This window comes from Pezoporus wallicus, unplaced genomic scaffold, assembly GCF_028554395.1.
Source record: "Pezoporus wallicus isolate ANWC-B61680 ecotype Strahan unplaced genomic scaffold, APGP_CSIRO_Pwel_v1 contig_6789, whole genome shotgun sequence".
Lineage (NCBI taxonomy): Eukaryota > Metazoa > Chordata > Aves > Psittaciformes > Psittacidae > Pezoporus > Pezoporus wallicus.
The window spans coordinates 765398-777715 of NW_026637361.1; the positions used below are offsets into that span (position 1 = coordinate 765398).

The window sequence follows — 12318 nt, forward strand, 5'->3', positions numbered from 1 at the left end:
GCCGCACACAAAGAGTTGTGGTCAATGGCTCAATGTCTGGCTGGAGACCAGTAACGAGTGGTGTCCCTCAGGGATTGGTGTTGGGACCGGTCTTGTTTAACATCTTTGTCGCTGACATGGACAGTGGGATTGAGTGCGCCCTCAGCAAGTTTGCCGATGACACCAAGCTGTGTGGCTCGGTTGATACCCTGGAGGGAAGGAATGCCATCCAGAGGGACCTTGACATGCTTGTAAGGTGGGCTGATGCCATCCTTATGAACCATGCCAAGTGCAAGGTCCTACACCTGGGTCAGAGCAATCCTAGGCACAGCTACAGGTTGGGCAGAGAAGAGATTCAGAGCAGCCCTGTGGAGAAGGACTTGGGGGTGTTGGTCGATGAGAAAATGAACATGAGCCAGCAGTGTGCACTCACAGCCCAGAAAGCCAGCCATATCCTGGGCTGCATCAAAAGGAGCGTGACCAGCAGGTGGAAGGAGGTGATCCTTCTCCCCTACTCTGCTCTTGTGAGACCTCGCTTGGAGTATTTTTGTGCAGTTTTGGTGTCCTCAACATAAAGGACATGGAACTGTTGGAACAAGTCCAGAGGAGGGCCACAAGGATGATCAGGGGACTGGAGCACCTCCTGTAATCAAGACAGGCTGAGAAAGTTGAGGCTGTTCAGCTTGGAGAAGAGAAGGCTGCGTGGAGACCTCATAGCAGCCTTCCAGTATCTGGAGGGGGCCTTTAGGGATGCTGGGGAGGGACTCTTCATTAGGGACTGTAGTGATAGGAGAAGGGGTAACAGGTTCAAACTTAAACAGGGGAAGTTCTTTACTGTAAGGGTGGTGAGACACTGGAATGGGTTGCCCAGGGAAGCTGTGAAATGCTCCATCCTTGGCAGTGTTCAAGGCTGGTTGGACAGAGCCTCGGGTGACCATTTACTGTGAGGTGTCCCTGCCACGGCAGGGGGGTTGGAACTAGATGATCTTAAGGTCCTTCCCAACCCTAACTATTCTATGATTCTATAATGTGAAGACTGGCAAGTGCTCATCCATCTTTTCTGTTTGTGGGGTTAAATGATATCCTGTAAAACAGATGGTATTTGTTTGTTTGGTGCCTTAATGGTGTGGACTCTCTGTTGGTTTTGAAGTAGTTACTGCTTGGAAAAATGCTTTCTTTTTGCTTCCTACCACAGGGACAAAGATGCTACCATTAATGCCGAGGAAATGTCTGTCTGTCTACTGAGAAACCTAGGTACAAGTTTTGTTGCTTCTCTTTTGACTGTTTAATTTTTATAGTAGATCCACAAGTTCTGGATGGAAAAGCAAACAGTTTCCTCTAGTGTTCTCAGTTGAGAGCTTATAGCAAAATAGAGTACCTTGTCCTGGCCATGCTTCTTTTAGGGATTTGTCTTCTTTCGGCTAAATAATTTTGCCTTGCTGTAAATATGTAATTTACATTAATTGTGATCTATTTCTTCTGATCATTATACATACTACTGGTTCAGGTTACGGCTTTTTAGCAATCATTGCTGGCCTTCTGGCTGATATTGTGATGCTCTTCAAAATTTACTTGCAGTGTAAAAATGAGATAAAAGATCAATATTAACATGAAATCCCATACTCTGAATTACTTTTTTTTTTTTTTGTGTTGGTGATAAGTGAGGAAAATTGCTCTTTATTGGGTGGCACATAAGTGTAAGTAAGGCAAAAAAAGCCAGTTAACCTGTGGAAGATATAGCACTACCCAAAGCACTCACTGCAAGTTGTTCTACTCAAAGGGAATATTCTGATTTAGGACTTAAGAAGAGTATTGCTATGCTAAGAAGCAGAAAACATTTGCATTTCAAATGTTTCATTTCAAATTCATGAGTTTGGAAATAATAAATCATGTTTACATTTCTGCCTTTGTTTTTTTTGTGCCTGTAGGGTGTGTTCAGATCACATTGCTTTATCTTTCTCTGTCAGTGCAAAGGCTAAAAACCTTGGCTTTTTGTTAGGCCAAGACTCTCAAAGAAAGTTGTCTAACCATGAACTGTTGTGAACTTATTAGGCACACAACAGATACAAAATTTTTACTTCTTACTAATTCCATATTCTCCCTTTGTATGGTGTGTGAAATTTAAAAGGGTCAGACTAATGATGTTTAGTGTGAGAGATTACATATGGTACTGGTGAATATTTACCCAGTAGTCTGTTTGTGCATAAAAGGATCATTGAAATGAACTGAAATTACATGGAAATTACCTGTCTTTTGTTATGCTTATTTAGAGCACTCCCTGCCTAGTCTTCCTCACACAGAATTGTTCTGATACAAGAATGTCTGAATGTTATTGCTGCCAAAGTACATTGAAATGTTGTCTTTTTCTTGTCTTTTTTTTTTTTTATTTAATCTTCCCATAGATGGGAAAATTGTTTTACCAGGAAATCTCTTGGCTTTCACCTTCTATGGCAGAGTTTGTAACATTGTGGTGATGAAAGTGAAAGGAACTGATGGTGGAGAGCTGACTGCCCAGGGCAGCACCGTTTCTGGTGATGTGCATGAGCCAGACCTTGAAGGATCAAATTTGGACCCAAGTATGTTAGATTTGTCCTTCCAGCTCAGCAAGATGGACATTGACAATAGTCCAGAGGTTGCATCTATGAGCACACCAAGCAAACTGATGGATCCAGGTTCACCACTTACACCCAGTTCTGCTGTGACGGCCAGTGATCAAGGTGCTGGTCAGGCAGAGAAAACCTGCAGCAAGGGAGATGGCGCAGACCTCAGTAGTAATTTGGAGTTGTCTGGGAAAGGAGGCAGTGAGGGACTCCCACTGACTGGCAAAACTGGACAAATAAGCAGTGCAGACACTTTTTATTTTATTTCTTCAAGAACTAGAATCAGTTTTATTGAAACAAGGTCCAATGCAACAGATGATGGTGACTGTGAATCCCAAGTCACCTATGATATGATAGGAGGTCTAAGTAGCCAGCTCAGAACTATTAGAGAAACAGTTGAACTGCCCTTGAAGCAAGCTGAACTGTTCAAGAGTTACGGTATGATGCCTAAGAGTTGGCTTCTTCATTTTATACTAGTTTTTCTTCTTTAACATGACTTTAATTTTTTGTAAAACCAAGCTATTGCAGGACTATGCACTGAATTTTATTTAATGCTGGTGTGGTATACATGTGTGTTTGAACAATGTCAAGCTGTTTTATAATGCTTGCTGTATGGATACTATGAAGATGTTATGATTAGGTCGTGAAAAATAATTGAGTAGGGAAGAAATACTTGTCTGTACAAAAAAATTCAGGCATGCATCAGCAGGTTTTACAGCAAATAGGAAAGACTTCTATACTTGTGCATTTAAAAGTGCAGATGTTTGTGTCTTCATAAGATTTCAGTTTGTTCTGGTAGAGTCAACTAATTACATCTTTTTAAGTTGATAAAAACTCAGTTGGATTAATTTATCTGCTGTTTTTATCCCTGCATGTTGTAGGGTTCCTGCAAAATTTTAGGGAAGCTTTTGAGGCTGTTTACTCACTACTCAGTGTGTTTAGTAGGGAATGACAAGGTAGAAAAAAATAACGTGATTACTGTTGCCATATATAAAGTCATACTTAACATATGTAGAAACTTTGGGGATTTTTGTGGCAAAGATAAAACTCTGTACTGTGTATTTATCACAAATGGATATGTATAAAGTAGGTGCTTCTGCTCATTGTGCTTGTTTAGGTGTGGATCACTGTGAGACAGGGCTTTTACCTGTAAATATTTCTTTAATATGATGTCTTTGAGGCTTTTTATTTCTCTTCCTTATCTATCCACACGTAGGCTTAAGGAGGACATGATTTCAGTTATTACTGGGAAAATTCCAAAAGACAGTCTTTTGGTGTACATTGCTTGGGTGTGATGGGCAGGTGTCAATGGAATGGTGTGAGGCACCTTCATCCGCATGTGGTCCAGCTCAATTCACTGACATCCAACCTCAGCATCACCACATGATTTTGTGTTAGCAGAAAGTTTGCTTCAGCATCAGTGTTCTTCATACTTAGTCCCAAAACTGCTTGATCAGCTTCTGTATTAATTACATGAGAGATGATGATGTTTCCTCATCAGTTGCAAACCTTTCATAACCATTAAAACGTTGAGAGCCCTTGTCTCCTCATGGGGAACAAGGCTGTCAGCTGAGCTGAGACCTTGGTTCAGCAGCTCCGTTTCTTGCCAGTACCAGAAACACCGCATGAGGGAGCAGCACATACTTTAACGTACTCTTGTAAAGTAACCTCTCCTTAAAGACACTTCTGTCCTGTGACAGTTAGCAGACAGTTTGAGTATGTTAGTTCCTAATATTTGGACTTTCTGTCTATGCCAGCTCTATTATTCTCCATCACCACTGGGATATGACCTGCCCTTCAAGCATTGTTCTCTGTCTGGTATTGCAGTACCAACTGATGTTTCTTCTTTGGTTGTGTTTCAGCAATGCCTTTAGTGACAGGGTCAGTCCTTTGTCAGACTTTCCTTCTTTTTGCTTTCTAATTTTTCATCTGTTTTTGGCTTTGTGCCCATTCGGTTTGGCTTTTGCTGGTCTGAAACTTTTTGGGGGCCTCTGCCTGGGATCATAATAGTACTTCATGCAGTTACCCGTAGTTTCTGTTCAGTTTTAACTGTATACAGTCGTACCTTGTTCTTCTGGTGCCCCTTATGTTCTGCGCCTGAATGTTTCTGTCTGTTTCAGCTTGTAACATGTGCCGCTAAAGAGGCAAATTAATCCTTTTGATATGTGTTCTTCATTTTTTTTAAGTATTCTTGAATTGAACCTCAGTATTTCTGAGGGATTTTTCTGAACCGAACCTCACAGTATTTCTGAGGGAGAAGTGGTTTTCTGACATTGGAAATTTGTAATAATGACACTAAGAATCATTAATTACTTATTAAAGCACATTCATGGATGTTGGGTACTCGGTCCAATAGTTTTTTTTGAAAAAAATCCCCAAAACAAACGCCATAACGCATATGGAGAATTATAATGTTGAACTACTGAAAAATATAATGATTGAAATAGCTGCTTTTTAAACAGAAGCATCTGGACTTCAAAAGAAAAAATATAGATCTGTGCTCTGTATAAGAGTGCTCTTTCTACTGAAAGCCTACAATTCTATCAAAATGATGCATCTGTTAAAGAAGTTAATGCTGAGGTCAAGTTATAACTGGTAATAACTAGGATAGTGAAAATGTACACGTGCAGGTTGTTCAGACTGGCATTTATCCTAAATAACTTCCTTCTCTGTGTGCATGTGCTTGTTGAAAGGCATCCGTCCTCCTAGAGGAGTGCTCCTGTATGGCCCTCCAGGTACTGGGAAGACTATGATTGCCAAAGCAATTGCAAATGAGATTGGCGCTCACGTTATGGTTATTAATGGTCCTGAAATAATCAGCAAGTAAGTCCACCCAATTTATTTTCATTGATTCAAAAAATATATTGAAGTCTGTCCTGGCGTCTGTCTGTTTGTGGATAGCCCATAGCCAGTTCTACATCTATCTGCCCAAGAAGGTAAAAAACTAATGGGAAAGGGTTGTTTCCAGTAGGGCTTATGTTTCTTCTTGTAATAAGAGAGGTTTATTGGATTTAGCCAATAAATTTACGTAAGGCAAGAACTAAATTAAAGAGGGGATTAAAACTGCATCTGCAATTGCATGTTAGTTCTGCAACAAGAAGCTGGCTTATTAAAGCATAATTGAAATGAAGGTGACACTGCACCAAGAAATTTCTCCTGGGAATTATTTGTTTGTTTGCTTTAAAAATATAGATAAAATTAACACAGAAAAGAGAAGTTTTGGCCTTTAATCTTCATTCTAGTTACAGGATGGTAATATATTTGCCTGTGCTCCATTTTACCTCAATTTCTTGTTCTTGTGGAAATAAAGATTGTTGTAGATTCGCATGTACTTGGGGACTTTGAAAGGGTGTGCTATGGCTTTTTGGAATACACAGGACTTTTCCAAGTTGCCTGGAAAAGACCAAAACATGATTTTTATTGAAGTATTTTAATTATTTTAGGTTTTATGGGGAGTCTGAATCAAGATTACGTCAGGTATTTGCTGAAGCTTCCTTGTGGTATGTTCTTTTGGATAATTTTTACTTTTACCACTTATTTGCAGTATTGATTCCAGCATTAATGTTCTTTAAGAAAAACATTTGCAAGAATCTTTGAATTGTAGTGTTTTCCTGCAGTGGTTTTTAAGAGGAAGTAAATTTGTTTATATACAGCTTAGCTAGAAGGAAAGCAGTGAAATTTTAGTATGCCTATTAAATGCTTTTGGACACTACCCTTTTTAAGGGACTGTTGTAGATGGTGCCAAATCGCTCAACCTGTATCATTAGTGTGTTGTGCGTACACTTATTTCAACAGATAGAAGCAGGAGCCAGAGTTTCACCTGGATCCAATTTTTTCTCTCTAGTTTTATCTTTGGAGAGCAATGCAGCATGCTGCTGAGCCATGGAAGCCAGTTCTAAATGAGCTAGTGTTGGTTCTATATAGCTATAGCACGCCTCTGGATTAAGCTGGCATTCTGCCCAAATTTATTAGACCTGGTTAAGGCAGACTTTAGATTTCCAGATGATTGGTGTTCACAGTACATCAGCAAAAGACTCGCATACTGTGTTTGTAGAAGAGGCAAATAAACTGCTGCCTTTTTTACTCATGTTGAGTCTTTGGGAGGAAGAAGTAAAAACTTAGATTGGTAGGTCATCTTGAAGGTATTAGTTGTTTGATATATTAGTCATTTTAGTTCAAGGTTTAAACTTTCCACCTGAAGGAGTGGAATGCTTGTCAATTTTTGTAGGAACTGGATGTTTTTCATAAACAGCTTAGTATTTCTCTGCCTTGGTGTTTTAAATCTTCCTGAGCACCTTAACATTAACTGCCCCCCCCCCCCCCTTTTTCCTTTCCTCTCCAGTCAGCCATCCATTATATTTATAGATGAGTTGGATGCACTCTGTCCCAAGAGAGAAGGGGCTCAGAATGAAGTTGAAAAGAGAGTTGTTGCTTCACTGCTGACGTTAATGGATGGCATTGGCTCAGTAAGTAGCCTGTATTGCAACAATTAATGTCTGTGAGGACTAGCTGCCCAAAATAATTTTGCTTCTATAAAGCAGCCAATTCTAGATGAGTCATTTGGGAGAAAACAGGCTTAAGGGAGACTTTATAATCTAATGCTTTGTTAGGTGCTAAGTGGAAGACATAGGAGGAGAATGTCTCCTGATAACTATGAGATTAAAAGCTTTCTTCCATTCACTGTCTTTCCTTTGCCTTCTTCCACTCTTGTAGTTTTGCACATAAATAGCCCATCATTGAACAAATCCAGATTTTCTGGATTTCTTTTTGCTCTGAAATCAAAGTCATGAAAATATTTCTGGTGATATGTAGGCTGCATTATTAAAGGCAACAACAGGTATTTCAAGATTGCCATAGTAATATTTGGCACATAAAAAAGCCTTCTGAAGAAGCAGTACATTTCAGTTGAGTACATTATGGATTAAGCCCACAAAGTTGGCAATCTCTCATTGATAATTTTATGATTATCAGCAGGAAACATGAAAGAAATCTCTCCACAGTATGAAAATTAGTTTTGTGCTGTTTTATGTGATCTGCAAGTTTCTCATTTTTTTTCTGCATGATAGTTTGAGTTATCCAGTCTGGAGTTGTTCACAGGCAGAACATGTTTTCTGATGGCAAAGGGAGATACTCTTCACTCTTAGTGAATGAGTGTTTCATTCACTAAGAGAATGGTACTGCAAGAGACTTCTTAGCTGATTTTGCCTCACTCTAACAGTGCAAAAGCAGAGCCTGAGGAAATTGTTTAGGATTTTTGACCTATAAAGCTACAGGAAGCTTTATAACCTCCTGTCTCTGCTGGTTTTGATGCCTTAAATTTTTTGTTTCCCAACCTTGTTTATTCAAGGTCTGCTGATACCTTTCTGTTCTTTGTGGCAGTGCTGCCTTTTAGCTTAAACACTGCTTTTTCTTTCCTTGGTGCTTACTTCCCTGAGATGTAAAGCAAGATGGAAAAGTAAGCACTTGGGGATTAAAATGGGAGACACTAGAATGAGGGCATCTTGGAGGAAAGATTCTCTTGTATTATCGGTATGTGCAGCCTACAGTATTGCTAAATTGCAATTAAGGATAGGTTGGATGGGATCATTTGTGGGCTATATATTCTGAAATGTTCGCTTTCTTCCTCTATAGGATCTCAGGATTTTGGTGTGTGTCATATTTGGGAAAATTAAGCAAGAAGTATTTTTATAAGCTGTGTATCATTTGATTGTATTTTAAAATTAATATTTTGCATTGTTTGATGCCTTCAGGAGGGCAGTGAAGGACAGCTCTTGGTACTTGGGGCCACTAACCGTCCTCATGCACTGGATGCAGCACTGCGCAGACCTGGGCGTTTTGATAAAGAGATTGAAATTGGAGTCCCTAATGCCCAAGACCGTCTGGACATACTCCAAAAGCTTCTCAAGAAAGTCCCCCATTCACTCACAGCAGCAGAGTTGGCACAACTAGCTGATAGCGCACATGGTTATGTGGGTGCAGACTTAGCAGCCTTGTGCAAGGAAGCAGGTAAGACTTCATGCATCTTATTTAGGATCTTACTTTCTTACTTTATTGTTAATCTCTTTATTTTGTTTAAAAAATTCCACAGTCTGTACTAATAGCTTTTAAACCAATGAAATTTAATTTTTGTGTCAAAGAAAATATAGCCAAGCATGGAGCGCAAGGAACATCAGTCTGCTCCTGGGCACATCAGAAATAAAAAAGCCTTTGAGTATTAATAGATTTGAAAAGTGAATGTCAAGATAAGTAACACTGGGGAGTCCTCTGTGCCAATTCTACTGTATTAGAGAGCTAGCTGCCTTTCAGTAAACCAACGGTTTAGTGAGGTACCTGATATATCCCAGAGAGTTTTTCTACTCTAGATCCTGCCCCTTCCATACAAAAAACCTAAGTCACTCAGGCTGGACAGGTTGTCCTACAGATCCTTGTTCCCAGGAGACTGTGGGCCTGAGTGGTGTTTACTGTGGCTCCTTTCTTTTGTGCCTGTATTTCATTTGCCTACAGATGCGGAGCTTGTAACATGAGTGAGGAGACCTTGTGCACCTGGATCAAGTTGTGCCATGGAACTGGGAGAACTAGAGAGCACGGCCAGTGCTGGGGCCTGGGAAGTGCCTCTGGCCTCCAGCACAGGCATAGCCTGGAGAATTATCCACACATTATACAGCCAGGGTTCAGTATGTTCCAGGGAATACTTAAGTTCACTTCTGTTTTCCTTGGATGAAATATTAAAAGCATCAATTCTTACATTTTGCTAGAATGCGTCTACACGGTTTAAGTGTTGGACCATAAGCAGCCTTTTAAAACAGTCTAATCAAAATATGACTCTTCAGCTCGGCTTATGTGTGTTTTCCCCCTTGTAGTTTGTGAGTATGTTTGCTGTATGTGCTAGTTACTTTTATTTCCTTTGGCACTGGGACAGCTTCCTCTGGCAGTGACACAGTGCACAGTTAATTCTTGCATCAGAATTAACTATGAAGATTACAGAAGTTTTATTAAGGGTGATGGCACTTGGAACAGCAAGGTTTTTACTTGCCAGTTTCCTGAATTTTTAAGGGATAGTTCTCAAATATGAATTTATGGACTTTTGTGTGGATCAAGAAGAAAAAAATACGTATGGACACAGACTATTCATTTTATAGTGTGCTTCAGTTGGCCTCAGTTGTGTTTTAAGCTCTAAGTTAGCAAACATTCATTTTAAAACAAATATATACAAACAACAACATGAAAAAGATAAACTCCCTTTTTACTTTCCTTTCTCTGTTTTTGGAAGCCTCTCAGTCTGCCTGTCTCACAGTCATCACATAGTAAACACTTAATTAATCTAAAACTTTCAGTGAGAAGTGTTGTGGTTTCAATTCCAAACATGACCCAGCCTGGACTTTCCTTGTGCACATAGATTCTGGACACTTCATAATCCAGCTGCAAATCAGTGATATTTATACACTTAATGAGGGCCTTTTAGAAAGAAATTTTGAATGTTGTGCAAATTGAACATTACCTCCTATCTAGAGTCAAAACTTCTGGCATCTACCTGTGACTGATTGCAGGACTATCCGAGAGCTTTGTAGCCAGAGCTAATACTGGGAATGGGAGAAGGAGGATGTCTCCTTTCTATTGATCTTTGTTCTTGAATGCTGTTAAAATTTCCTTGTCGTTTGTTAACTTGGGCTGACCTCTGATGGGGACAATACAGTCCAGCGCAGTTAACTCTTTGTACCCCACATGTATTTTTCAAAGAGTTGCAGAAGCATGATTTTGTCAAAGTATGTCATAAACTGAATTTAAGTTGCTCATTGTTAAAGAACAATCTCAGTTGGATTCTGTTTTTTCTGATGAAGCTCTTGAGTACCAATTTTTATATTAAGTTTTCAACACCCTGTAAAATATTAGTGCTTTCACTGAAGCTAAACTTAGAAAAGACTAGCTTTTATGAGATAATAATGTTACCTCATAATGATAAGTAATAATATTTCTCATCAGCAGAGCAAGGTTATTTCATATAGAAAATTTTGCAGTGTTTTGTCTAGTCTTGTTTGTTGTTCCAAGCAATGGGCTTCTGTTGCTTCACTTAAGAAACTGAACTGTGGGCCAAGATAGCTTGTTGTCCAGGAATGCTCTCTGATACTCAGCCGAAGTTTTCCTTGTTTAGTTTTATTCCATTATTTCTATTTACATCCTTGTATAACCCGTTCACTCTCCCTCCTTAGTGTTTACACCCTTTGGATATCTCTAGGCTGTTCTCATGTCCTCTACCTCCTAATTCATTACTGAGCCAAGCTATAAATATTTAGCTGTTTTAATCTTTTCTCATAAATAAGTCCTTCCTGCCTTCTGAGAAATCATGTTCGTTTTCTCTGAACTCCCTCCAGTTTGTCAATAATCTTTTGCTAATGTAGGGCTCAGAACTGAACCTTGTATTTCGTATATATTGCAACATAAACCGTGATACAAACATATAGTTGACTGCTGGTGCACACTTTGAAATAATGAAAATGCTTAATGTTCAGGCAATAGCTGTGTTAAGAGTTCTTTTACAAATTTTAAGGTTGCTCTCGCCACTTCTGCAGATGATGGGTGTGTAAGTACAGGTGAAACATGAAAACTAATTTAGAAGCAGGAATTCTGAACTCGGAAACACAAGTTCAGTTTTGGGTACAAGGTTATTGTTGCTCGCTAATTGTATTGCAGCAGTGGTCTTTGGGAGACTTGAGTCATAGAATCGTAGAATCATAGAATAGTTAAGGTTGGAAAGGACCTTAAGATCATCTAGTTCCAACCCACTGCTATGGGCAGGGATACCTCACACTAAACCATCTCACCCAAGAGTCCTGATTAACCCATTTATATCTGTAGGTACTTGAGTTGTGGCTAGAAAGCCTAAAAGTTTACAGGCTATGTTTAAATGTTAAAATATGTTTATATTCTTAATACTAAGTTTAGATCATTTCCAAAGGACTCATCCTTCCTTATCTGATGTTTCAACTCTGGTCTTTAGGGCACGTACTGTGTGTATACTGCTTATGTAAGCCAAGGGTTTGCAATGGTAATTAATGTAACACATGTAGTAATTGTAGGTCTGTGATAGGCAAACATTTCACTTTTATTTCACTTTTGCATCTATAGTTAGGTTTTCTAAGCTACTTCATTATAAAATCTTTGATGTTTGTCTTCTGTATAACTCTGAAGATGTGAAAAGTAAATAGCTATTGTAGAGTTAAACATACTCCAACTGTTTTCTTGGCAGAAGTTATTTGTTCTCCAGTGCAGGAACTGGTTGGTGGTACTTCTGGGGTCAGACAGGCAAGTTTTCTTTCCTGTTCAGCAACTCTGTACATTTTCATGGAAGTCATTAAGAAGTTTTAGGAGCTTTTAATGTTCTGCTTTCACTGAGTGTTTCTAGGCCTCTGTGTATATCGTGTGTACAGACTTGCAGTGTTATGTATGCTGGAATGGGCAAGGAAAGGAGAGGTGGACAAGAAACCTGGAGAGTCTATGCAGTGTGCTCTGAGCTTTTCCAAACAGGGTATTATGACCAAACATTTGTGAAATATTTATATATAGACAGATATAATAATCAGTTAAGAGTGGTTTTTATTTATCTGCTGAATTTTTAAAATATGAGGGAATTTGTTTTCCAATGCTGCCTTTTCCTCTACTAAGGATACAATTCTGGTTTCTCACAAAATGAAATTGCAAAACTTTGACTTCATAGGAAGAACGCTAGGTATCATAAAGCTTA

At 39.2% G+C, this 12318-nt stretch overlaps 1 protein-coding gene across 17 annotated transcripts in view; it reads left to right on the forward strand.

The window, feature by feature from the left end:
* Positions 1-12318, forward strand: part of AFG2A (AFG2 AAA ATPase homolog A) — a 227132-nt gene that overhangs the window by 5050 nt on the left and 209764 nt on the right. For all 17 annotated transcript variants that reach the window (XR_008971665.1, XM_057405167.1, XM_057405164.1 and 14 more), the window contains exons 4-9: positions 1175-1233; positions 2382-3017; positions 5273-5402; positions 6023-6079; positions 6922-7045; positions 8330-8585. Coding sequence is in view for 16 of the 17 variants with exons in the window: in XM_057405167.1 (XP_057261150.1) it covers positions 1175-1233; positions 2382-3017; positions 5273-5402; positions 6023-6079; positions 6922-7045; positions 8330-8585 (1262 nt within the window). In the remaining variant the exon portion in view is untranslated. The remainder of the gene's footprint in view (positions 1-1174; positions 1234-2381; positions 3018-5272; positions 5403-6022; positions 6080-6921; positions 7046-8329; positions 8586-12318) is intronic.